This window comes from Martes martes, assembly GCF_963455335.1.
Source record: "Martes martes genome assembly, chromosome: 3".
Classification (NCBI taxonomy): domain Eukaryota; kingdom Metazoa; phylum Chordata; class Mammalia; order Carnivora; family Mustelidae; genus Martes; species Martes martes.
Window position 1 is genome coordinate 162965190 of NC_137890.1, and position 27776 is coordinate 162992965.

The 27776-nt window shown below is 35.5% G+C and overlaps 1 protein-coding gene across 1 annotated transcript in view; it reads left to right on the forward strand.

Moving 5' to 3' along the window:
- Positions 1-26534, forward strand: part of CUL3 (cullin 3) — a 92228-nt gene extending 65694 nt beyond the window's left edge. Inside the window, exons 7-16 of the mRNA XM_080798048.1 lie at positions 2477-2622; positions 3358-3534; positions 5112-5282; positions 5874-5981; positions 10019-10143; positions 10582-10678; positions 12123-12257; positions 18438-18624; positions 23329-23474; positions 26053-26534. Of these exons, the coding sequence (XP_080654174.1) occupies positions 2477-2622; positions 3358-3534; positions 5112-5282; positions 5874-5981; positions 10019-10143; positions 10582-10678; positions 12123-12257; positions 18438-18624; positions 23329-23474; positions 26053-26184 (1424 nt within the window). The 3' untranslated portion in view covers positions 26185-26534. The remainder of the gene's footprint in view (positions 1-2476; positions 2623-3357; positions 3535-5111; positions 5283-5873; positions 5982-10018; positions 10144-10581; positions 10679-12122; positions 12258-18437; positions 18625-23328; positions 23475-26052) is intronic.
- Positions 26535-27776: the final 1242 nt, after the last annotated feature.

The window sequence follows — 27776 nt, forward strand, 5'->3', positions numbered from 1 at the left end:
GGTTTTTACCCTTTTTTTCCTAAAAACAATATTTTATGATTTCCCTATGAGAAATTATAAGTAAAAGTAATAGTCACTGTTGTCCTTGTTTTTAATTTCTGAATTTTTACTTTAAAACTATGACTTTGGAAATTACTGATAGGCTATTAAAAAATAAACAAACATGGTACTTGTGCTATTTTCCTGCTTCTTAGGTGATATGTTAGCAGCATTTTGCTGCTGCTTATAAAAGAAACACATATTGCCTGTTGAAGTTAAAAGCTTGACAGGGAATGAAGAACAATTTTTAAGTGAACAATTTAAAGGGGAGGAGGGATGTAAGAGGAGAGAAAAGTAAGATGATGGGAAAGGAGGTTGTTTTCTGTGCTTCCTCTAGTGTAGTCCTTGCTTTGTGTTTTGAAATGCTTATATTTCTACTTATTTCTTCCTGAAAGTTGTATGTAAATTTGTTTGATTAAACCAGAGAATGTTGCCCTTTTTTTTTTTTTAAGATTTTATTTATTTATTTGACAGAGATCACAAGTAGGCAGAGAGGCAGGCAGAGAGAGAGGAGGAAGCAGGCCCCTCGCCGAGCAGCGAGCCGGATGTGGGACTCGACCCCAGGACCCTGGGATCATGACCTGAGCCAAAGGCAGAGGCTTTAACCCACTGAGCCACCCAAGTGCCCCACCTTTTAAAAGATCCTTCTTGGGATGCCTGGGTGGCTCAGTCAGTTAAGCACCTGACTCTTGATTTCGGGATCAAGCCCATGTTGGGTTCCCGTTCTCATTGTGGAGTCTGCTTGAGAGTCTCTCCCTCTGCCCCTGACTCCGCTCATGCTTGCACTCTTTCTCTCTCTCAAAGTAAATAAAATCTTTAGGGCACCTGGGTGGCTCAGTTGGTTGCGCAGCTGCCTTCGGCTCAGGTCATGATCCTGGACTTCCAGGATCGAGTCCCGCATCGGGCTCCCAGCTCCTTGGGGAGTCTGCTTCTCCCTCTGACCTTCTCCTCTCTCATGCTCTCTCTCACTCATTCTCTCTCAAATAAATAAATAAAATTAAAAAATAAAATAAAAAATAAAAAAATCTTTAAAAAAATTAATTTTGGGGGGGTTATAATTTATGCCAAATGTGAAACCATAAGATTTGCTATATGTAAGTTTACTTTAGGACATACATTGCTGAACACTTATTTTTAATACAGTTTGATTTTTGAAAGTCACTGAAACAAATTTTAGAAGCCGTCTTTGTAAAGCTTGGATCTAACTTTTTAAGTATATGCAACTTTAGTTTTATAACTGTTAAAATGAAGACCCGGATAGGTAAATTATAGCCTGTCTGTCAAATGTGGCCCACCATCAGTTTGGTTAGGGGGCAAAAAAATCAAAAGAAGAATAATACTTCACTGCATATGAAAATTAAATAAATTTTTAGATATCAGTGTCCTTAAGTAAAATTTTATGGGAACGTGGTCTTACCCATTCATTTCTGTGTTATCTGTGGCTTCTTTCTTGTTACAGTGGCAAAACTGAAATAGTTGCAAGCGAGACCATAAGGCCCACAAGTCTATAAAATATTTACTCTCTGGTACTTTACAAGAAAAAAATTCCCAGCCCCCAGTCTAGAAACTGCTGTTCTAATTACATTTTCCAAAAGTTCTCTGTTATAAAGCTTTTTATATCATTGTACAGTTTTGACACAGTTTCGGTAAGTTCTTATTTCAAAGAAACAGCAGACATAATGGGAAAGCAGTATTTTACCTCCACATTTTAATATTGTGAAAAATAATAGAAAAAATGGACAGAATCCAGAAATACTCATTCTAAATAAGAATAATATAGTGAGATAAACTACTTTTTAAAATACAGGTATTGGCCTAGGAAATCACCTGGGAAATACTTGGGATTGCTTTGAGTGAAATACTAAGGAATAGGAATATATGCTAAAAGTTTCATATAAACTTTGTCATGGTGTGTAATGAAATAAATTCTAGTATATTTTATTTTATTTATTGTCATGTTGTTTGAACTTTGAGATAGACATACCCAAAAATATCTGTAAGATTTTTAATTGGTTTTTATTACGTTGATGACTAGTTACACAATAATTGAAATTATTCTTTTGATAGATATTGTGTATTATTACTGGGCTTTAGATTAGAATTGTGTAGGAACTCAAAGCTGCAGTTTTCCCTTTTTTGTGTGGCTTTTTTATTATGCTGTATGGGCGTCTTCCATGTAAAGTAAAATGTTTTCAGACATAGTGATGCCCTCAAAGCATCTTATCTGAAAGCTGTATTTCATAAGTTGCAATAATAATCTTTAGCCTAATTTTTTTCCTTTTGTCTATTTTGCTGGGTGTTTTTGGTAATTTTTTACATGATCAGCAAGTGGTAGTAAAAAGTTGAAAAGTAAGCTTCTTTAAATTCACAAATCAGAATAAACAGGTTCACATTTTTTTCTTAAGGTAGTCAATTTGTATGTTCTTTCTGATTGCAGACCTTGCTTGCATGTACAAGTTATTTAGTCGTGTGCCAAATGGCTTGAAAACAATGTGTGAGTGTATGAGTTCCTATTTGAGGGAGCAAGGTAAAGCCCTTGTTTCTGAGGAAGGCGAAGGAAAGAATCCTGTTGACTATATCCAGGTAAGCGAATACAGAAGATTTTCTTTAAGTTTGTGATAAAATAATTTTGACACATGCTAATAAGTTCACTTTTCCTAAGCTGTATTTTGTATTTTTTACTCTAATTTTCCCAATGGAAAAATGTAGTATATGTAATTATCCTAAATATTTTAGGATTTTGCCAAGTATGTCTCTTTATATCAGGGAACCAAACTGCTGCTTTTCATTCATTAACCTGTTTGATGAAGACCTTGTTTAAATTGTTTCAGGAATGAAAATCACCACTTTTTTGTATGCTGTAGTGTTCCTGTACTTTGGGGTATGAGAAAAAGTAACTGTTCTCAGTTGAATACTTTCTGTTTGAAAATGTTGTGTTTTCAAGCAATACTATGAATAAATTATGCCTCAAGTTTTTCATGTTTCAATTTAAATAATTGCTTTTTAAAGCTGATTTTTTTAGGCTTTACTCATTCAATCAAGACAAGGTTTTGGGGAAATAGCACAGAGGTTCTTTAGTTCATCTTCAATAGAGTAATACAAAAATGGAAAATGGACTATTGCCCTCATTGCTGACATGTTTAATATGGGCTTAGATAAAGTCTTGAAAATAATAATACAGAACCTGTAAGTTTAACACCAAATGCACCCATTTATTACCAGCAAGGTTAGATAAACATAGCTGATTGTAAGTGTATTGTTTATAAAAAGAAAATTATTATATAATGTGTCCTTACTTTCTTTGTTTCTGTTTGGAAGGGCTTATTGGATCTGAAGAGTAGGTTTGATCGCTTCCTCCAGGAATCGTTCAATAATGACCGGCTCTTTAAACAAACTATTGCGGGTGACTTTGAGTATTTTCTCAACCTCAACTCCAGGTCCCCTGAATACCTCTCATTATTTATTGATGATAAGCTGAAGAAGGGAGTCAAAGGGGTAAGTATTAAAGCATTTGAAAACACATTACATTTTATTTGTAGATTTAAAATTGTACATAAAATTAGGAAATAAAAAATAGGACATGTTGTAGGTATGAAATAAAGCCTGTTCCTTTGCTGTGCTTTAAATGTGTGCTGTGATGTTTGAAAAGGATTGTTTAAGGTATCTGAAATGGTTTAAAAGTGTTTTGACATTTCACTTAATGTATAATTTACATCAGAACCAAACAGCTACACAGCCACAATTGTTCAACAGTCTATGGACTGTGAGGGTTTGATATGCTATAGAGATAACAGGGAACTAGAAAACAACTATCATAACATGGAATGTTGCTTGCAGTCATCTGGTTCTGGGAGTTACGTATCAAACAATAGTACTTGGATGCCAAGAATGTGAAGGAGTAGATTAGAGTTGCTACCAGAAACTAGTGTGAAAGCCTTTATTAGTATCTGGGATCTTGGAGCTTACTACAGCAAAGAAAATCAAATTAAGCATATTGTGATCACACATACATTGGTCTTGTTAACTTCATCTTAGTATATGTGAAAAAAAGGGAAAAGTGGCAAATGGCCATAGGTTTTCCAGTCAGCTATAACAATTATAACAATGAAGAAACAAACAAGAAGAAGATCACAATAGGAAAGAACAACCATTTAGTCTTCATATTTTTAAATGTATGCTTAATAAAATCTGCTATAATATCATTTTGCCCTTATTTAAAAGAAAAGAACAGAGGCCTTTTTAGTTTTAATTAAATAACCAATTATTACTCTTCTGTTTGCACAGAAGAGCTGATAGGAAGGTACCTGTCTTTTACTTATATAAAAGTATAAATGCCTAAATGCTAGGAAAAAGCATTGTAAGATTCTTTTTTGTGATTAAAATTTCCTTTCAGGGGCACCTGGGTGGCTCAGTTGGTTAAGCCTCTGCCTTCAGCAATTCCAGGGTCCTGGGATGAAGCCCCACGTCGGACTCCCTGCTTTGTGGAGGGTCAGCTTCTCCCTCTGCCCCTCACCCTCCACCCCAGTTCATGATCTCTCTCTCACTTGCTCGCTTTCAAATAAATAAAATCTTTAAAAAAAAAAAAAAAAAGAATTTCATTTCATTTGTTCTCATTGATCCTTTAATCCAGCTAGTATCCGCTTATTTGCTCCATCAGTGGTAGCCCTCTAGGGAAGGGAACTCCAGTCCCTGATCCATACTGCACTAGATGAGGATGTAGAAGAGTGGTGCTACTCTAAGAGGCACGTTCTGAAACTGGGTCCCTCCTGACAGCATCTCTCAACCAGACTATTTACATGGTTGTCCAGTCTTATTTTTGTTTTGGGGGGTGGGTAGGAGAGAAGGAGAAGGGAGAGTGAGAACCTCAAGCAGGCTCCAAGCCTAGCACAGAGCCTAATGCAGGACTCAATCTCACAACCCTGAGATCATGACCTGAGCTGAAATCAGACGCTCAACCCACTGAGCCACCCAGGTGCCCCTATCTTGTTTTTAAACAGCAGATGAACTGTGGTGCTATTTTTTTAGAACTAAAGTTTTGTAGTTATTAAATTGTCTTTTCATTGATTTTACAGCTAACAGAACAAGAAGTAGAAACAATATTGGATAAGGCAATGGTCCTTTTTAGGTTTATGCAAGAAAAAGATGTATTTGAACGTTATTATAAACAACACTTGGCAAGGAGACTTCTCACAAATAAAAGTGTTTCTGATGACTCTGAAAAAAATATGATATCTAAGTTAAAGGTAAGGTGTGTATAAGCTGGAATGTTGTGCCCCTAACTAATGTTTATCACATGATTGAATGCCACAATGTGATTAGAAAATATTTAATTGATTTAAAATGCTTATTTCTGTACATTAATAAAGTTTGTTTTTTTGAGCATGTTGCACTTAAGTTTGTTTAGGTTCTGGGACATTCATAGTTTGCTGGAATTCCTCTTGATGTGGCAGGACACATTCACGGAGATCTGGGGGAGGAGGATTAGTGCGAGGGAAATAGGAAAGGGAGTATCACCATTTAGTTTGATTTCACAAAGTGTGGGCCATAGACTACCTATATTCATATCACCTGAGCTGCCTATTCAACACAGAGAGTGTTGTTCTGTGCCTTTAGTGAGGTGTATTGGGATCCCCAAAAGAGTATGAACCTCCATTTTAAAATAAAATTCATGGGTTACTCTTAAACACACTGAAGTTTGGTAGCCATAGGCATAGTGCAGCTATTGGAAAGATTTAGAAAGGCTGTCAGTTACATGGAAGAATTTACTTTTTTATATATTTGCATATAGAAAAATCCATTGTTTATTTGTGTATATTTGCGTTTTTCTTCCACAGACTGAATGCGGATGTCAGTTCACGTCAAAACTGGAAGGAATGTTTAGGGATATGAGCATCTCAAACACAACTATGGATGAATTCAGGCAGCATCTACAGGCAACTGGGGTAAGATTCTCCATTAATTTCTACTTACGTGTATGTATCTATGTAAAGTCTTTTGTAATGGGCATCTCCTCCAAGTTAAACTGAACTGGTGTCATTTCTTTAAATGTTATTAGTGGCAATATTTGTATTGTCTGTGGGTACCTTAAAAAAGTATTCTCCCCCATATAAGCCCCCCCTTTTTTTTTAACTGTTAATGTTAAAATATTTTTTTCTTATTCTTCTAAAACTTAGTTTATCCTCTCCACTTGAGGGAATGTGCTGAAAATTAATAGAATGATCCCACTGTTAATAACCATTATAGATTGTGGAAAGAAGACAGGGCCTGGGCAGGCTTGCTTAGTTTAGTTAGTACTCTTCCTCTCACTTTACCCCCCCAGGATTGTGAGATCTTAGAATTGTTACCTGACCTTCCTCTGTATACTTCAGTGTTCTCATCTGTAAGAAGATCAGCATAAAGGGGTCTCATGTTCTCAGAGCCTGTGAGAGATGAACAAGGGTATAAAAGTGCTGACATTAGTGTGTTATAAATACGGTTTTGTATTGTAACTCCCAGAAGGGCAGTAAAGCTACAGCTTACATGGCTTTGGAGTCCATAGGGTTTTTGTGAGAATTTAATGTTCAGAATTTTGTTTCATTTCTTTTTTTTTTTTTTTTAACTATTTTTCAACTTCACCTTAAATTTAAAGAACTCCACAGGTTTTTCTTTAGAAGTTTTCTTTCACAAGTTACCATATACAACTTCATAATTAAGACTTGTAACAGCCATTTCAAAAAATTGGAGGTCATTCCTCTGATTTTCTCTCTCTCTTTTTTTTTTGAGAGAGAGCGAGCGAGCATGCAGGGCAGGGGGAGTTGGTGGGGAAGGGCAGAGGAGGGGTAGAGAGAGAGAATCTTAAGCAGGCTCCATGCCCAGCACAGAGCCTGACAGGGGCCTGGATCACGACCCTGAGATCATGACCTGAATTGAAATGAGTCAGATGCTTAATCAGCTGAGCCTCCCAGGGTACCCCCATTCCTTTGTTAATAAGGTATAAAACCATCACTTACACTGCTCCCAGTCACAACACAGACATATTGTGTGAAAATACCTAATTCTATAAAAATAGATACGTGTGTGTGTGTGTGTGTAGGCATTCTGACTCAGGGACTTCTGGTCTTTCCCCATTGTAAATAGTTACATGATTTGCTTCATAAAAGTTTATTGTGGAGAAGGGCTGAGAGCAGGAAAGATACAAGTCTGTGACAAATAGAAATCTTGTTGGGCATGAAGTGTATAATGTGATTATCCTAGATACTTTTTTTCTTTTTTAGATAGTTTAGAGATTTGCACTTGATGCTGTCTGATACATTAATATAATTATATTTTCATATGATAGCATTATTTTTCCTGTTGATTTTTTTCTTACACTAATCCTACACTTACTGAGTGCTATAGGGATATAACCTGGTCTGAGTAAGTATATTGTTGAAATAAACCATCTGTAAGAGATACGTTCCTGGATGGGTTTAACAGTCTTACTCTTTAATATTTAAGTGTCTAATTACCTTGTCTGTGATCAGTGAAGGTCTTTTGATAAGAAAATTATGATGTTCACTCTTGACCACTTCTTTGCTGTTGCTCATTTTAAAAAAGGGGAGTGGGTTGGTTGTTTAGCATGATGACTTTATCAGATCCTGTTTGCCTTTGTTATTTTCCGTTACAAAGTTTGTGAATTTTTCATTTATCTTAATAACCCAAGTATATGTTGTACTCTTCTGGTAGAATATTTATTTAATAATTTGTTAACTGCAGTAAGTAGAGTGCTTATCAAGATTCTCAGAGTTAAAAAAAAAAAAAAAAGATTCTCAGAGTTACATATCTGCTAATCAGCTTGCAGTTTCCACTTACTGTAAGGCCATTATTTGCCTGTAGTTGCTGGCTTTTTATAATTGTTTATGTTAAGGATCTTAAACTGTAAGTCTTTTTAAGCCTTAATCTGCATAAGGAACATTTGATGACAAGTGGCAAAATAATCAGAACAAATACTGAGCTTTCTGAAATCTTTGAGTCCTTTTAAAATACCACCAATCCTCAAGCAGACCTTTCTCTAACTTTATTAAGTGCTTTTGGCCTATTGAGATATATTAAGATAGTGGCTCTTCCATTTACTTTTAGAAGTAATAGAACACATGCTTTCTTAGAATTCAAGTAATATTTGTGATATATTTTATTTTGATAAATCTTAATTATTATGCTGAAGGAAGTTTTAAGTGTTTGTCAATTTTGCCCGTGTTTTTATTTTAAAAACTGGGGCAGGGGCAGGGAAACCAAGCTTGCTACTATATTTTTGTTTATTTTTATCAGCAGGTCGTATCACATCCCAGCAGGCTTTTCTGATACCTCGGTCTCTGTATACTTGTCCCTGTCATGTACTATCTTTGCAAATAAGTTGAATGTCTTCAAAATATTGCTTAAAAAGCTACAGGAAGAAATAATCGAAACGACTAAAGCAATAGTTCTTTGAGGTTGTTTTTGGTTTTTTTCCATTTAACAAATAATTCGTTAAGTGCTTTCCATGCCAAGCATTGTTTGGGCAGTGGGTATACAGCAGAGAATGGAAGAAACTTCATTCACTTCCATGATGGAACTTCCATTCTAATCTGGAGACAGATGACAAGCAGGCACATAGTACCTTAGCTGGGGTTAGGAGATATGGAGGAAAACTGTAGTGGCAAAGTGGTCAGGGAAGGCGTCCTCTAAAAACTGACATTTTGAGGAAAGATTTGAAGTTTAGAGAGCAAGCTGTGTGGGTACATGGGAGAAAGGAGAAAAAACTGTATTGTCTTGGGTGGACTGAAACAAGTTGTGACACCATTACTGCCACTTGAAAATGCACCAACTCGCACTGCCAACCTCTCTCTCATCATCTAAGAGTCTCTCCTGTGGCCCTCTCTCCTCCGCGGCATCTAAGATTACTAGGTCAACTTCTGTTTGTTTTTTAAGTTTTTATTTATTTATTTATTTATTTATTTATTTAATAAAGAGAGAGTGGGAGCACGAATGGGGTGAAGGCAGAGCAGGGAGCCCGACGTGGGGCTTGATCCTGGGACTCCTGGATCTTGACCTGAGCCGAAGGCAGCTGCTTAACCAGCTGAGCCACCCACGTGCTCGGCCCCCCACCCCCACCCTGCCAGCGTCTTTAAAATTGAGTAGTTACTTAGTAGATACTTGTGAAGAATCTGAGTGTGGCATACTTCTTGATATTTATGAAGTTTAACCCTCCCTTTTAAAAAATCTGCATCACTAATCACCCGTTAGGTAAATACAGAAAAATGGTTAGAACAAGCTGTGAATATCAATAGTAAAGGTAATATTTCACCGTGAGGAATTCCTACGATGTGCTTTCTAGTTTTCTTAAAAATTTATGCATAAAGAAGGAAACATCTAACCGTGACCGTAATGCTAGCATATATTTTGTAGAGGTGGTTATCAATTATCCAGTATTTGTAGAGCACACTGTGTAGAGCTAGATCTGCAGTGCCCTATGCAGAGGTGGTTAAATTAAGAACTACATATGAAAACATGGAAGTTTTGATCATTATAGTTGAAATGGGAATGGGATATTAGAAATAGGTTGTTAAGATGGTAAAAATATTTAAAATATTTAAATAAATAATAATATTTAAGATGAAAGATTAATATCCTTAAAATGAAAGGTTCACAATTCTCTCTAAAATGATACTGATAGGGCCCATTGACATTTTATCTAAAAAACCCATAAGGGTCAAAACTTCACTCTTCTCAGTGACACCAGTAAGACTTTGTATGCTAAGAACTCTCCTTTGGTCATTATTTTAAAATCAGCTTCTTAAGCAATATAGATATTTGCCAGGATAGTTAAAATTTTGAAAACACTGATCTCATCTTGAAGAAGATTTATTTGTTAGATACTGGACATGGAGTTAAATACTTGGATAACTCTAATGCAGTGTCTATATGGAATGGAAAACAAATCCTAGTTAATTTGAAGGAGACATCTTTTTTATCTTTAATACAGGTATCTTTAGGTGGTGTTGATCTCACAGTCCGGGTGCTCACAACAGGATATTGGCCCACTCAGTCAGCCACACCAAAGTGTAACATCCCACCAGCACCAAGACATGCTTTTGAGATATTCAGAAGGTAAACATAGATCAAACTTTGTAAGTACAGAAATTGTCCAGAGTTGAAATAAACTTGAGCATAAGTGTGTCCTTGATTGAGGATGAATTTATTCCATTTCTTACCTCATGTTCAAAAGGAGAAATTGTTCTTTATGGTTTTTAATATGTAAAAATGAGTTTCATGAACTCTTTGGAGAGGACCGTTTTCCATGGTTAGTGTAGTTTGCATTGTTGATGCCTGCCCCTGGCTTAGAGCAAATTCATGGCTGGGTTACTATGGAGAAAAGTGATCTTATGAATAGTAGCAGATGAGCAGCAGGCCAAGGGGCAAAGTATACTAATAGAGATAAATGTTTCCCTTACACGGAGACGCTTATTAAGGGTTGTTATCCTATAGTTTATAATTCCAAATGTATAAATTACATGATTCTCTAAAACCTGGTTTGATTTGCTAAAGGTTTTACTTAGCCAAACACAGTGGTCGACAGCTCACACTCCAGCATCATATGGGTTCTGCAGATCTCAATGCCACATTTTATGGACCAGTTAAAAAGGTAAATATTGATAGTTTGAACATACTTACATAAAGTAAATTAAAGTTAGTTTATAGAACTGATTGCTGATTTTTGTTGATCTGGATAAATGATGTATTTCTCCTAAAAATTTTCCTACTTGTTTGAAATACTCTAAAGGGGAAACTGGCATTAACTTCTGTTCTCTCAAGTTGGCTAGCTGCATTGGACAGTATGAAGACTGTATCAGTAGCCTTCCTTCAGGAATATATAATACAATTGTGCATTTTATTTATAAGATTAAATTTGAGACAGTATTGCATAAGATAATAAACTGTCCCTTTTCAAAATTCTCAGTCTTTTATAAACCTTACTTCCAATAGATCAAAACCAGGAAAATTAACGAGACTTGTGAGATAAGCAACATATTAGTAAAGTGATTATTATAAAAATTAGCAAAGCACTAATGAATTGCCTTTGTTTAAAAAATGTAATTTCTTTTTTATATCAAAAATTGTGAGGTTTAGACCGATAATTTACTTTCGTTGCTTGCGTATAAATCAAATCAAAGTCATTTGCCTTCACATAGAAAAATAATAAAAAGCTCTTAGAAAAACATAAAGAAAAAATATCCAAATTGTTATTTAGGCAGCAAATAACAGTTTTGTTCTTTATTTTAATAATAGTGCTACTGGTTTCATAAGTCACTGTAACACATTTTTTTAATACTGTCAATGTCTACACATTCTGATTTTTATATTTAATTGAAATGGGAAGTATTCTTTGCAATTCATTTACTGAATAATGTTTGACACTGCTATACATTTGAGTGTAAGTGGGAAAGTTAAGGATACAAAAAACTCAACTTTTAATTATTGCTTGCTTTTGTTTTACAGGAGAGGGTTTTTCCCTAAGTAACCATGTTTTCTTTTGAAGTTTTATTAAACAGATCACTGGGTTTTAAAAACAGTTCGTATGTTAATTACTGAAGACTTAAATTTCTATTTTGTACTTAAATCATAGAGCAGGAAGAGGCTTAAGGATGGCAGAGGTTTTCCCTTCCATCCTGTGCTGTTACATTTGATCTCTTGCTGTGATCGGACCACACTGAAGGAAACCCCTACTACTTTTGGGAGCTTATAAAATGGCAGTGTTATCTTTTAAATCCATTATCCCATCGTGTACTGTTAAAATAATTATAGCTGTAACTATAAGGAATGTTGCTTCATTTGCTCAGATACATTAAAATGTTCATAATGAGGAAAAAAAGGACAGTCCTTTAACAAAAATTTAGTGTGTGTGTGTGTACATACCCATACACATACCCATTTTTTAAGTGACATTTCCTTTTCATGTAGAAATTAGTTATGTAGTTTTGCTAAGGGAAGAGTTGGATATTATAGTGCTTATTATCTTTGAAAAACATATAGTTAAAGTTATCAGGAGATAATTTTATCTTGTTTATGTTTCTTAAATAATGAAACAGGAAGATGGATCTGAAGTTGGTGTTGGAGGGGCACAAGTAACTGGCTCTAATACGCGGAAGCACATATTGCAGGTCTCCACTTTCCAGATGACCATATTAATGCTCTTTAATAATAGAGAAAAATACACATTTGAGGTATGGTTTGGTTGTATAAATTTTAAGCATTGTATTGTCTCTGATTCTCACCTGTTACTGGAGTGTTGCTTATTTGAGTAACCCTTAAAGTTATTATTATTTGAGTATTATTATTATTATTGTTATTATTAAGTAACCTTTGAATACTGTTAGAGAAAACAGCATAGAACTGTTATGAACAGTTCATGAACTTTATGAACATCATACACATATTAGGTCACGTTTCATTTAGTTTGTTAAAAATTAAATTTATGGACCATAAGTTTTACATGATAAAACGTCCCATCTAAGTGCATAATTTGATGAGTTTTAACAGATCTATGCACTTGTATAAGTGCCATCACAATCAAGGTATGGAATATTACTCCCTAAATTTTTATACTCCTTTGCAGTCAGATCCCTCCCCCTGTGCTCAGACTGCCAGTGATCTCCTTTGTATCACTGTAGATTAGCTTTACCTTACTAGAATTTCAGATAAATGGAATCCTAGAGTATGTGTTGCTGTTGTCCAGTTTCTCTCACATCACATTTTTGAGATTTGCCCATGTTAGTGTGTGTATAGTTTCAGTAGTTCATTCCTTTTTATTGCTGAGTCCCATTCACCTATTGAGGGGCTTTGGGTTCTTTCCAGATTTAGGCCGTTATGAATAGAGAGATGTGTTAAACTTCTTTAAGAGACCCATACTGTGTCCCACATGTTGTGCTGTTTTACATTCCTGCCAGCAGTGTAGAAAAGTTCCAGTTGCCCTGCATCTTCTAAAAAATGTAATACTCTTTTAACTGTTTAACTTGGTAAGTGTAATTGTATCTCATTGGATTTAATTTGCTTTTCCTTGACTGTAAAGATGTTGAGCATCCTTTCTGTGTTCCTCTGCCACTTACATGTGTTGTTTGGTGAAGTGTCTGTTCTTTACTTGTTTAAAAGGTTTTTTATAAATTTTAGATACAAATCCTTTGTCAGACCTATGTGCTGTGAATAGTCTGTCATTTGCCTTTTATTAATTATCTTTAAATGACATTTTTTGAAGAGCAGAAGTTTTTAGTATTGATAAAAGTCCAGTTGCCACTTCTTTCCTTTTGTAGTTCATGCTTTTGATATCATAGCTAAGAGATTATTGGTTACTCTGAGGTCGCAAAGATTTTCTTCTGTGTTTTCTTTCTTCTAAGTGGCTTTTTAGTTTTAGCGTTCACATTTAAGTCTATGATCAGTTTCAGGTTAATTTTTTTATGTGGTTAAGATTAAGGATTAAGAATTATTTCACCCCCTTGGGGTGGCTGGCTGACTCAGTCAGTAGAATATATGACTGGATCTCAGAGTCATGAGTTCAAGCTCCATGTTGCAGGTAGAGTTTACTTAAAAAATAAATACATAAACATAAAGATTTATACCCCCTCACACACACACAGATAGTTGTTCATTTCCATTATCTTTTGTCAGAAAGTTTGTTCTTTTCCCTTTAAATTACCTTGGCACCCTCATGAAAAAAAATCAATTAACCATATATGTGTGGGTCTGTTTCTACACTCTGAGCTGTTTCATTGATTTCTGCATCTATCCTTAGGCTAGTTATATACCAGCTTGATAGTGTCAGTTTTCTTTTGTATAACCATCTTTTTTTTCCTTTCCTCCTGTAAGTCCTTTGATTACATTAAATTCATTTGGACTTTTCCCTTACATTTAATGGGTATATTAGAGTTGAAATAAAGATCGTGTGATTCTTAAGTTTAAATTGAAGATAAAGAATAAATACTTTGAAAAGCTGTAAAATTTTATACTTAAAATTGAAAGTCAGTTTTTAGATATAGGTGAACATAGGAAACAAGGTTCAAAATTTAGAGCAAAATTAAATTGTAGGCCTATTTTTAATACCTGCCTTCATACTTGGATTTATGTGAAAGATGTAATTAAGAGATGATCATTTTTATGTGATATACCTCAAGGAAATGTTTTAAAACCCAAGTGTTTTAGGTCAGTGGCTAAATCAAGAGGTTTTGCTCTTACCTGTTTCCAGATGTGTCTTACCTAGGGAGTAATCTTAATTGTCAAGGACAGTTACATGTGACTTAGTCCCAAGGATATTGATAAAGCAAGTATTGAGCCCCTTATTCAAGTGGTAAACCTCTTCAAACAGAGGTGGAATTAAATTATCTCTCACAGCTTGAATGTTTTAATCTGCACCTGCCATGGGTAATACATTTTAAGCAAAATAAATTGCTTGATAAATGCTAATGTTGGTTTTCAGAGTCCTGTTTTGTAAAGAGCTGGTGAAAATGATGGGAGAAACAAAAACAAACTAATTTTCAAAAGCCATTATTAGGATTACTAGTAATTTTAGTGGTTCAGGCTTACTCTTCCCTTTCCCAGCTAGCTTGGGATCACTAATGCTAATGAGTATCATTAGGTAGAGGATAAAATTAAGCAGAAAATTCCTCTAATGTTTCACATTTTAGCTAAGTCACAAACCAGATGCCTGAGTGTAAATGGCATATATATGATGCTATTCCTGTGGCTCCCAAAGCCTTCTGACTGCTTGCATCTTGAACATGGGGCGTTGTGAGAAGGCACTTCACGTTTGTACTCATACGATGTATTTCATTGTAGTCTGCCGCTTAAGTTAGCCGACTCTTCTACAGAAATCATCTCCACAAATTAGAGAAGATAGTTAAAAGTATTTAACTTTAATATTTTTTAAGAGGAACCTGATTTTTAAACTTCAGTATTGTTTCTTTACAAGTTGAGTAAAATGGTGTATTAGTTACTTAATGCTACATAACACATCTTAAAACTTAGTGGCTAAAACAACCACTAACAATTCATTCTCTTTCCTGGTTTCTGTGGGTTAAAGATTTAGATGAGGGTCAGTTGGGTAGTTTTGTCTCAGAGTTTCTCATGAGGTTGTGAAGATGTCAGCTGGGGTGTCAGTCATGTTGTGTTTGTCTGGGGCTGGAAAATGCACTTCCAAGCTATTGCTATGCTCTTCCTTCCACAAGGCTGACAAGTTGATTTCCTCTGTTGATACATGGGGAAATGTGTCACATGGGCCTTACCGCATGATTGTCCTTGTGTCCTGGTGGCTAATTCTCCTCCCTGAAGCCAGCCATCCAAGAGACCCAGGCAGAACCTGAAGTGCCTTTATGACTTAGCCTTAGAAATCAGATATTGTCACTTTCTGATTTTCTTGATCACCCAAGTCAGCCCTGATAAGGTAAGGGGATCACACAGGGGTAAAACATATCACAGTCATTACAGGCCATCATGGAAGCTGCATGCAAAAGATGGCATTTATTCATAGTGTCACATTCATCCCCAGTTCAGGCTGCTAAAGCTTTTTCCTCTTCTTATGTATTTCTTTAAGTAACAGAAGTTTGTATTATTTAAAACAGTTAAGATCAGGACATACATAAAGTGATAAGTCTGTAGCTTGGATTATTGTAACCTGCATTTGGTTTTTGAAAGAGATATGGGTATTAATACATATTTTTCTGAATGTTCTTTAATATAGTTTTTAAATTTTTCTGAGAAAGAGTGTGAAGTATAAAAACTAATGCACAGGGGCGCCTGGGTGGCTCAGTGGGTTAATGCCTCTGCCTTCGGCTCAGATCATGATCTCAGGGTCCTGGGATCGAGCCCTGCATCGGGCTCTCTGCTCGGCAGGAAGCCTGCTTCCCCCCTCTCTCTGCCTGCCTTTCTGCCTACTTGTGATCTCTGTCAAATAAATAAATAAAATCTTAAAAAAAACTAATGGACAATAGCAAAATTAATGTCAGGCAGTAGACTATAAATAGAAGATGATCAAAATTAGGCAGTAGACTATAAATAGAGAATGATTGAACAACAGTGATAATTGATATTTTGTTAAGTTACAGCAATCACTAATGACATAATTTCACATCATATAAAGGAAAATAGTTGGAAGTACAAGGTGAAACAGACACTTGACAATCATAGACGTCCCTCACAGGTGTAATGACTGACCAGACAATAAAAAAGAAGATACAGAAGATTTCATAATTAGCAAATTAAAGTGAAAGCTTTACAGAGAACTTTGAACTCAGAAACAAAACATCCATATTGCTCTTGGGAAATATCCAAGGCTAGCATAACCTTATTACTAAAAGTGAATAAGGAGACTACAAAAAAGAAAAAGCTGTATAGGTTATTCAACCTTAAATGCACAAATCTTAAATCAAATATTAGCGAGTCCTATTCATCAGTGTATTGAAAGAATGATTCATTGTGTCCAAAAAGGATTTATTCCTGAAATGCAAAGAAGAAATTTGTTAGTATTGTTAAATTTTATTATAATAATAATAAAGTTTACTAACCACTTACTGTCTTATCAGGCATTTCAAGAAGAAAATCAGTTAATGATTTCTATAGATGTACAAAAAGCATTTGTAGACATCAGTCTTCATTTTGTATTTACAGGATATGGAGGACCCTTAACCACCTAACAATAGAATGAAATGCCTTTAATGTCATAAGGGTATATCTGATGAGAGACCTAAGCAAGCAGTAGTTAGTAAAATATTAGACCCCTTCCCATTAAAGTTAGGAACAAGCTTTAGGATATCTGCCTTTATTACTGCTACTCGGTATTTTCTATAGGTGGTAACTCACACACCAAGAAAAAAAAAAGGTTTGGTAAAATAGTGGAGGTGAGAAAATTTGTAGACAATGTGTAATCAACTGAGAACATTGTCTGAGGAGAGTTCAGTTGAAAAATCAACTTGTCGGTTCATTCCCGGGTTTCAGCACCCCCCAAAAAAAAATCAACTTGTCTGTAAATCAGAGTTGATCAGAAAATGAGATGAGGAAAGTTGTATTTTAAATAAGAATCATGATCTTCCTAGGAATCATTCTAATAGGAAAGGTAGAAGACTTCTACCAAGGGGGCAATAAAAGCAAAAGAATATGAAAGGGTAAATGTACTCAGATGGGAAGTTTACATGTTACAGAGTAGATAACCCATGTATGTTTAATGTTAGTACCATTGTATGAATGGCATCTTCATGTAGGTACATGTGTCTTTGTATTCCTGTGTGTGTATGTAGATATGTAGGAAAAGTCATAAAGGATGCACACTGAATTGCAATAGTCACCTCCTGCAGTGATCTGTAATTGTAAAATAACACCTAAGAAGGTATTTCTAGTTCTTTGAATATGATTAAGCAGTAGCATATGTAAATAAGTCAGTTCTGGCATGTACGTAATAATTATAATCAACATTCTGATAACAGCACCTATTTAACTTGCTGGCATTAATAACATAGCATTTGACGTGGCTAACGTAGGCATACAGAGATCATTTGAGGCAAAGGAATGTGCCTCATCATCACTAAATTCACATTTCTCTCAAACCTCACTTGCCAGACAGTCCTTTAGAGCAACCTGATTTGTTGCTCAGATTTGTGAAAGAGAATGATTCTCCTGATCAGTTATATAATCAATGCCCCCATCTTCATGCCCATTCTTCTTGAGCTGCTTTTGAGAAAGAAACAGCTCTGTACAGTATATCAGAGCTGTATATCCTACTGTGGAGATTTGGTGGCATCATACATCCCTGTAGACGTGTAGGAACTAAATCATATTTCTTAACTCTTTTTCGTGTTTAGAATTAACTATCAGGTGTTTAATTTTTTTCATTTGGTCATACAGGCAGTAAATACAGTCAACTTGGATTATAGATTTTGATTGTATGATAGAAGGCCTTAGCTCAGGCTCACTTTGCTTCTTTCTGTGAAGGAGGTTGCTGAGCAGAAGTAATGTGGATTAATTTGGGAGAAGGATTGTAGAGTATTTCTAAAATTAGCAGTCCTGTGTTGGTTAACACTTTATTTTTACCCAAATATTAAAGCAGGTCAGTAATAAACTCTGCTGGATGACATTTTTAGGCCAAGCCTTGTATCTCCTGAAACAAAAGTGTACATGTCTTTTCAATATTTTGTAATTTGAAACACTTTTTCTCTAGTTTCTCCAAATAAGTGAGATTTTAGTGAAGAGTCCTAATTCTTTGTTATAAACTCTTTGTTGTAAAGGGAGCTCTTTGTTGTAAATTATCTCTTTAATGGAATTACCTCTAACTACTTACTGCTTGGTCAGTTTTACTTTACTAATTAACTACTAATCTACTGTAATCTTTCAAAAAGTCTAATTATGTTAATCTGATGGAATTTCAGGAAATTCAACAAGAGACGGATATCCCCGAAAGAGAACTTGTTAGAGCTCTGCAGTCCCTTGCCTGTGGTAAACCAACCCAGCGGGTTCTTACAAAAGAGCCCAAGTCCAAGGAAATAGAAAATGGCCACATATTCACAGTTAATGATCAGTTCACATCCAAACTACACAGAGTCAAGATTCAAACAGGTATCTGGAATTATATGGTTCCTCTTTTAAAAAATGATCTTTTTCCTCAAAAGAAATTATTATTGTTGGAGTTCTGTCTTTTAAAAAAAAGTAATGCTTGGGTGCCTGGGTGGCTCAGTCGGTTAAGTGTCTGCCTTCAGCTCAGGTCCTCATCCCAGGGCCCTGGTATCTAGTCCGGTATGGGGCTCCCTGCAGAGCAAGGAGTCTCCTTCTTCCTCTCCCTCTGCCTGCTGCTCCCTCTGCTTGTGCTCACTCACTGTCTCTGTCTAATAAATAAAATCTTAAAAAATTTTAAAAAGTAAAGCTTCTCTGGTGCTGCATGGCACATAGGCTTAAGGAGTAAAGTAGTTTTATTCTTATGTGTTCCTGTCAAAATACAGTTGAATCCAAGTACAGTAAGCATTTAAAAAAGTAATTGGTAGTATGAAAAGTGTACTTCTTTCTGTACGGTTTTCAATAATGAAATAGAATTTTGTTAATATATTGGTAGTTACAAAATAACTTTTTAACTGGCCGAGTTAACCAATAATGGACATCTATTTTTAAAACTGATTTATATAATTCTTAAAGTGGGGTTATCTAGTATGATTTTTAAATGCAGCCATTTGTTTTAGTAGAGAATCTTTTAAGTTTCAAAACCTTGAAACCCATATTATCTCTCTACTTCAAAAACAGAAATGATCCTATTGTGAATGATTTTTAGTATGTTTTTACTTTTAATTAATAATGAACATCCTGTTTATTATACATTTACCATATTGTATGAAGTGTGTTTTTGGTGTATTTAAGAGGGGAAAGGCAACTTATCTTTGCGAATGTTTAAAATTCTAACATATAGTTTGCTCCCTGGTTTCAAATTTAGTGTTAGATAAACTTCCCAGGGCTGACTTCATCCATCACAGCTGTGCATGTAGTCTGTGTATTGAAACAGTATTTTAAAATAAGTTTTTAAAATGATTGCAGTTTTTTTTGATTTAAAAAAAACTGTGTTCACGTTTTACACTAATAAAAAGATGAAGTCTTTTTAAAAATTATTTTATTATGTCAAATATATAATTGATTGCCAGATTACGTTCATTCAAAATGTTACCTACACCCTTCTGCTGACCTTTTTTGACCCTGATTTGTATTTGTATGCCCTCTGAAGCAGAGTGGTGTCTCTTTTAAAGCATTGTCTACTTTGTCCCATAGTTGCAGACCATATCATTGTATCTTCATCACCAAAATGGCCCCATGTTTGGACACAGATGTAAATTGAAAATAAAATAGAACTACCCTAAAGAGACTCATGGAATAAAATACCTTGTTTTCCCCAGTGTGAGACATAAGACTTTATAGTTTGGGGCAGATACAGGTTCTGGATTTCAGGACTTGTTTGTATCCTAGATTTAGAGGAAGATGTGCGGGGATGTACATACACCTGAATTACCAAACTTCACCCTGCTTTAGCCTAACTAAGTGTAACTCTGTAATCCCAGATTCCATCATGTCCAGTAGTAGTAGTTTCAGATACTGTTATTGTTATCAAAAAAATAGTCTTCTTTTCATGGGTTTTTAAGTGTGGGTGGTGGTGGTCTTTGTGTAGTATTTTAGATCTGATTAAAATAGAATTTTTTAGGGGCACCTGGGTGGCCTGTTCAGTTGTGTCCAGCTCTCAATTTCGGCTCAGGTCATGATCTTAGAGTTGTTAGATCAAGGCCTGAGGCTCTATGCTAGGCATGGAGCCTGCTTGGGATTCTCTTGCCCTCCTTCCTCTGCCCTCCTCCCACTTTCACTCTTGTTTGCTTGCTCCCTCAAATTAAAAAAAAAAAAATTTGATGTTAAGTGTGTGTGTATAGTACTTTAAATCTAATTAAAATGGGAATACAGTTGTATATGATAAGGAATTCAACTAGATGATGTCTTTAAAGTTCTTTTCAGCTATAAAATTCTGTGAAGAAATAATGTTTTCATTTTGAAATATTACTTAGATTATTATCATCACTTAAAAATATTTAGTGTAAGTTAAAATTTTCTCCCTGGTGATAAGTATTGTGACCACATAGGTTTTCTTAAGTTGTCAAAATACAGCCCAGCCTTTTGGCTCATAATCAAAGGTGCAGAGACTCTTCTGTCCTTACCTAATTCTGCCCTTTACTATTGTCATTAATAGAAGTTCAAAGAAGTTATAAGTATTAATCAAATAACACAACCTTTGAAAAGATTCATTGTAATCTACAGCGGTTTCCATAGTTCATAGTCCTCACTACCACTAGTAACGTTTTCCTTGCTCTTTCCTTGATACAGCCAGATACGTATGTACCCATACACAAGCAAATGCCTCTGTTACCTTCTTCTTAAGGGAAGGTATGGTGTGAGGCGCTGGGAGTGAGCTCCTGCCCTCACATTTTACAAAACACTTAAATTCAGTATGTATCACCACAGTCTTCCCATTCATTTTGGAATATACCTCTTTAGGTGGCCAAAACCAACAGAACAGAATAGATTGTTTTTAAAAATTATTTCTTCCTCCAACATTTTATTTTAAATATTTTCAAATCCATAGAATAAGTGAGAAACACCATAATGGATGAAGGTATATGGCCACCACCGGTATTTATGAGTCATTAAACTTTTTGCCCCTTTTGCTCTGGTGCCTTTGACTCTACCCTCGCCCTTTGCTCAAATATATACATCTATGTATATATTTGCTACAGCATGTTATTCAGCAAACATCACGCTTCTCCCTGCCCCAAATACTTCAGCATATATTTACTTCTTTAGGCTAATATATTTTCTAAAATAATTGTAATACTGTATCATACCCAAGAAAATTAATAATTCCATACATACTTATTTGCATAAATAAATATTTGTGTACCACCCATATTTATTTGTCCACAGTTGTCTCAAAAATGCCTTTCAGGTGGGGCGCCTGGGTGGCTCAGTGGGTTAAAGCCTCTGCCTTTGGCTCGGGTCATGATCCCGGGGTCCTGGGATCAAGCCCCGCATCAGGCTCTCTGCTCAGCAGGGAACCTGCTTCCCCTTCTCTCTGCCTGCCTCTCTGCCTAATTGTGATCTCTGTCTGTCAAATAAATTATTTATTTATTTATTTAAAATGCCTTTCAGGGCCACCTGGGTGGCTCAGTTGGTTAACCATCTAACTCTTGATTTCAGCTCTAGTCATGATCTCAGAATCATGGGATCAGGCCCTGAGTTGGGCTCTTCGCTTAGCAGGGATTCTGCTTGAGATTCTCTCTTTTCCATCTATCCCCCACCCACACTCACTCACACACTCTCACTCTGTCTTTAAAATAAGTAAATCGTGGGGCACCTGGGTGGCTCAGTGGGTTAAAGCCTCTGCCTTCGGCTCAGGTCATGATCCCAGGGTCCTGGGATCGAGCCCCACATCGGGCTCTCTGCTCAGCGGGAAGCCTGCTTCCCCCTCTGTCTCTCTGCCTGCTTCTCTGCCTACTTGTGATCTCTGTCTGTCAAATAAACAAATAAAATCTTTAAAAATAAATAAATAAATAAAATAAGTAAATCATAAAAAAAATTGTCTTTCATATCACTTTTTAAATCCAGGATTCAATCATGGTGTCCGCATTACATTGATTTTTATGTCCTTTTAATTTCTATTTACTCTAAACCAGTACCTCTTTTTTTTTTTTTGAATGACATTGACTTTTTTGAGGAAAAGCATTATTTATTCTTTTTTAGTAGGTCATCTTAATCTAATTTTACTCTTTTTTGCTAAGATATTGATTATCTTTAACTTGGGAAAAGATACTGAAAATAGCATTCTTAACCAAGGGGTTCTAATGAGAAACACCTGAATAGATAGGCACACCAGAATGATGTTCTGCTAAATTGTAGTGTCTGCTGTCTTGTGGGTGTGCCTGTGCCTAAGTCAGCAATGTCTTATTTGCTTCTTTGTAATTTCCAGTTTCTGCCTCCAGAAATTTCATACCTATCTCTTATTGATGACCAAATGAAAAATCATTTTTTCTCTTACTTCAGTTAGAGCAGAGTTGTAAAAGAAAGGGACTTCAATATTTAATCCCTGAGCAATTGCCTTGAAGACAGTGGGGAGTAACAGAGTAAGACTTCTCTTCTTCAGAAGGTTGGAATAGAGTATACATTAGTGATAATGAGATTGTGATGGAAAAAAATTAATAAGATATATGGTAAGAAATTTTTAGGTAGTTTGTGACAAGTACAGATAAATTACTTACTCCTTTAACTGACATCTTAGTGGTACTTTCTAAATATTTGTTGAGCTAACTGCATCATGCCAACACATAACTCTTTCCTTCTCTTAAAGTGTCTTGGGGTGATGTTAGTAAAATACTAGTTGGCTCTGCAATGAAAATTATTTTCTGGTAGTTTTTATACTAAATACATCCGGCTGCCATTTTTCTTCCAGAAGAGGAATCCTTCTATTTTATAAAAATAAAATTGGTTTTATTATCTCTATAAAATTAAATGCCTAATATTTAAAAAGAATAAGTTAGAATTGTAAGATTTTTTTATATCCATGATTATTAATTGTTTAAATATTTGTTAAACATTGAATTAGGCACCTTTTGAATGTTTACTTGAATTAATGTATACTCATGTTGAAATTGGTTTTTCTTTGTAGATAATTTTCTAAATTATATTGTTTGTTTATAAACTGCATTTTTTATTAATGGTAATTACATGGTAAGTGTCTTTCTCTTTTAGTTGCTGCCAAACAAGGTGAATCTGACCCAGAAAGGAAAGAAACGAGGCAGAAAGTGGACGACGACAGAAAACATGAGATCGAAGCTGCTATTGTGCGGATAATGAAATCCAGAAAGAAGATGCAGCACAATGTATTAGTAGCAGAGGTGAGGGTGCTTCAAGACTACATTAATGTAGGAAAAGCAAAATATTAACAGTTCACATTTAGGAAATCACTATATTCAAGTTATTTAAAATATAATTTTAAAATTAGGAAACCAGAGTCAGGTAACATTTATCATTAAAAGTATGGCAGTTACTTGATAATTAAACACATCAGTACATCCAAATATGTGCACACTTTAAGAACTAACATATTTGTAATAAAAAATAATAGAATATTGTCACACAAAGAATAAAAAATTTTCCCTACTACTTAATATTTTTGTATTAAACAAGCTACCATTATTTTTAAAAATCAGTGTTGCCATTGGAATGGTTAAGAAATGATTAGGGCTGAATAAAGTGTTGGTAGAGGATGGAAGTAGAACCGACAGGACTTACTGGTCATGGGAAACGAAGGAAGTCAAGGACTCCTAGTTTTCTGGTTTGGAGGCTAAATGGAGGGAGGGAGGGGCAGCGTGCTGCTATGTTCTGCATTTGTGGTATTTTGTACAAGCTGACTTTTATATCACATTGGCAGAGAAAGAGAATTATATGAGTGATTGGTCAGTCATTTCAAAACTAATGCCATGTTGCTAATTAGATAACTCATTAGTTTTCTCAGCCATTTTCATGGCTCTGGTAGAGTGACATTGATGGCAGTGCTTCGAGAAGGAAGTAGTCCTTTGAGATGCTGGCTCATGGGAAGGAACAGAGAACAATAATACTAGGGGACTGAGTGTTAAGTTGGGGTGTCCTGGATTTTGTTTTTCTGATGGGAAGATATTCATGTTTATGTCCTAGGAATAAAGAAGGAATACTTGAAAGAAAATGGGGGTTAAGAGACAGTTGAAAGGTGAGAGGACTGTGTAGGGAACACAGGTGGGTGGTAGACATGTTGACAAGGATAGTACTGACTACGCCTCTCTCGAGAACCCAGGGCAGGGTAGGGTGCAGGGGGTGTGCTAAACAAGGGTGGATACAAGTGTGAATGTATGTGTATGTGTATGGTGTGGGAATGTGAGGAATTGCAGACTGAAACAGGATGTGAGATGATGGTGCTCAGGAACTTGCTGAACTTGAACACATGAAGTTTGTGTTACCAGTGTACCAGAGATCGGTATAATGGCCAGTTGTAGTGTGAAAGCAGCCACCGATAACAAAGGAGTGTGGCTTTGTTCCAGTAAGTAATTACAAAGTAGGCCACAGGGCTGTTGGCCTGTGGGCTGCATCTTGTTGTCTCCTGGTCTGCCCCAAACGTGTAAAAATGATGACTTTACTCAGCAAGGAACCCAAGTAGTAGATTTTGAATGATGTAAATGTGAAGCAGATTTTTGTTGAAGAGTAGCAAAGGAATCTGGGAGTTGAGGGTACTGTTCAGAGTGTAGGTGAAAGTGATCTTGCCTGCAGTCTGGACCCCGTCAAGGAGGTAGGTCAGAAGAAGTTGTTAGTAGCTTAGAAGAAAGGGTCAGAGGATGAGAGATCTCACATGGGTTGAGAACAAGTTTGTTGATACTGGAGGGATAATACCAGAGGGAAGATAGATTTTTAGCTAGAGGCAGAAGAACTGAAGTTCACATTTCAAAGAATTGCTGATCCATTGCGGCTCTGGGAAATGAACTCTCCAATAGGAGTAAAAGGAAAGCTGGCTTTTGGATGGATGGGTGTTCTGCAAGAGAGGCACGATGGGTCAGTGGGGAAAACATGATCTTTGCGGGTGGAAGGGTTTGGTTCTCATCTCTGACACCTGGCTCTGTTTACTATAATGCATGCATGTCAGTCTTACTGTCTGGCTGTTTTCCTCATTTGTAAAAGACAAACCCACTTTGCAGGTTTAAGAGCACTAAATAAATAAATATATATATACAGAGTGACTGATACACAATGTACAGTCAGACTTCAGCGCTGCTGTAGTTACCATTTTATTTTTACCAGTGTCACAGTACCTAGAATCCCGACAACAGCTGGAGAAAAGAATGACAACAGTAGCATTTACCAGGACCAGGAAGCACCATTAATTCATTTAGCATATGCAATGACTTTACTTTCTCAGGGGCCCAGTGGTCATAAATGGGAGAGCTAGGATTTGAATCTAGGTACTCTGGGGTCCAGAGTCTGTGCTCTTAAATATATCATGGTCCCTAAATTCTGTGAGTTGGGAGAGTAACGGAGAGGTTAGTACATTTTAGACCATCAGAATGGTTAAACCATAATGTGCTATGCGTTCATATAGTACAACTAATTCAGCTACTAACCCACTTCAGCATTCATATTCTTATGTGAAGGAGGCATGTTCTAACCCATATATTACATTTTCAAATAAAACCTTCTTAACGTTAAATTTTTGAGTTTGGTAATCTGATTTTGATCTGATTGAATTCTAATTGAATTTGATCTGAATTCAATCAAATTCTATTGATTCAATCAAATAATTCAATCAAATTCTAATTGAATTTGATCTGAATCTTAAAATGACATATCACTTCTTTTCAAAGATAAGAATTTTTGTGTGTTTATTTGGAAATGTTATACATTTTTAAAATTTTCTGTTAGGAATTAGTGTTTTTTTACTTTCTCTTTTAGGTAACTCAGCAATTGAAGGCTCGATTCTTACCAAGTCCAGTTGTTATTAAGAAACGTATTGAAGGACTTATTGAGAGAGAATATTTGGCACGAACACCTGAGGATCGCAAAGTATACACATATGTAGCATAAAATGCGTTCAGAAATTTGATTTATTCTTGGACTGTACTCTTCCGCATGGACTGAGAAGTTCTTTTAAATCATTAAATATTAAGACGACCATCTCTTCTATTAAATTACAGTACATGTTCTAGACCATTCAGATCAAGCCTTTACTCCCTTTGAGAGTTTTCAACATCAGTTGATTGAGCTTCAGGCTTTACAACGTTTATCCCTGTAGAGATCATCTTTACAGTTCCTCGGGAAAATGTGAATGTGCCGCGTTTTGTTTTCAATACTGTATGAAAACAGGAAAAAATAAAACAAAAATTTAGAAAATACAGCTCATTAAAATAAAATTGTTGGATTTCATTTCCACAGGTCTTCAGTGTTGATGTAAATGTGTTTTTGTAGTGTTGCTTAGCACTTTGCGCATTGTATAAGTTGGGTAACAAAAATGGTAAAAGAAATGACACAGTTCCCAGTTATCTTGCTCTGCTTAAGACACTTCTTTAGCTAGTCTTGTTTAATTTAAAGGTTTGATAAATATACACAGACCCAAGCATACATTTGATGAGCATGCTTTATTCTACCATATGCACTTACTAATCTTCTAGCCTTATGACCAGGAACCTTTATTTTGGGCTCTTTACACTCCCTGATTTGGTTTTCCCCTATTGTATTTTGAGATTCCCAAATTAAGTCCTCTGATGATTGGGTTTTGTTTTACGTTATCTCTAGAGAGAGAAAATATTTTAGTATGTATAAATTGTATAATAATTTTTTGCTGTTGTACTCACTGCTAATAGTGGATTGTATAGGGCAGTGTTTTTATTTCATTTATTATAGACAAAAATAAATGATTTAGTATGCACACACCCACTAATTCAAGTATGTCAGAGCACAAAGTTGGCAGCTGGTTGTATTTAATTCAGACCCTTGAAAAGCACATACAGCCGATACTTTGTTTATAAATATCTTAGGTTGCCCCTCTCTTAAATATATATTTTGGTGAAGCTGGGGTGCACTGTTAATTTTCTGTTTAAAATGCATTCTAAAGATGCAATAAATATGATTACCTTGATATTTTTTAACGAGATCTTCAGTTCTTGCAGCTGTGTTTTGGGAAGTGATTAAGCAATATTTTTCAAACCTGATGATTCTTGGGTATTTAGCTGTTGTCCTCCAAAGAGTCATCGTTTCATGTTTTCAAAGATGTACTTTGTGATGAAGATTCATGTCAGTTATCCTGTGCTTCCAACTTTCACCAATGTTTTTTACATGATTGATCCACCAAGGATTATAGTTTGCTTTAACTTCAGAGTATTTTTATCTTCAATTTATTTAATTTTGTTTCATTTTGTTTTCATAAGACAGTGTTTCAGCCATGTAATTGGGGCAAACCACTATAGGTTGATGTTGGGAAAAAAAGTGGAATGTTACTAATGAGTTGAAATAACCAACTCTTGGTTGACTATCAGTACTGTTGATACATATATTAGAATGTATGTCTCAGAAGATGGTTTCTGTTTAAATTTATGGTCAAGTTACAACAACTGAATTCTAAAATGGATTAAAAACTCCACGTAAATATTTTCCCCCATGCGTCTCTTGGGTTATAATTT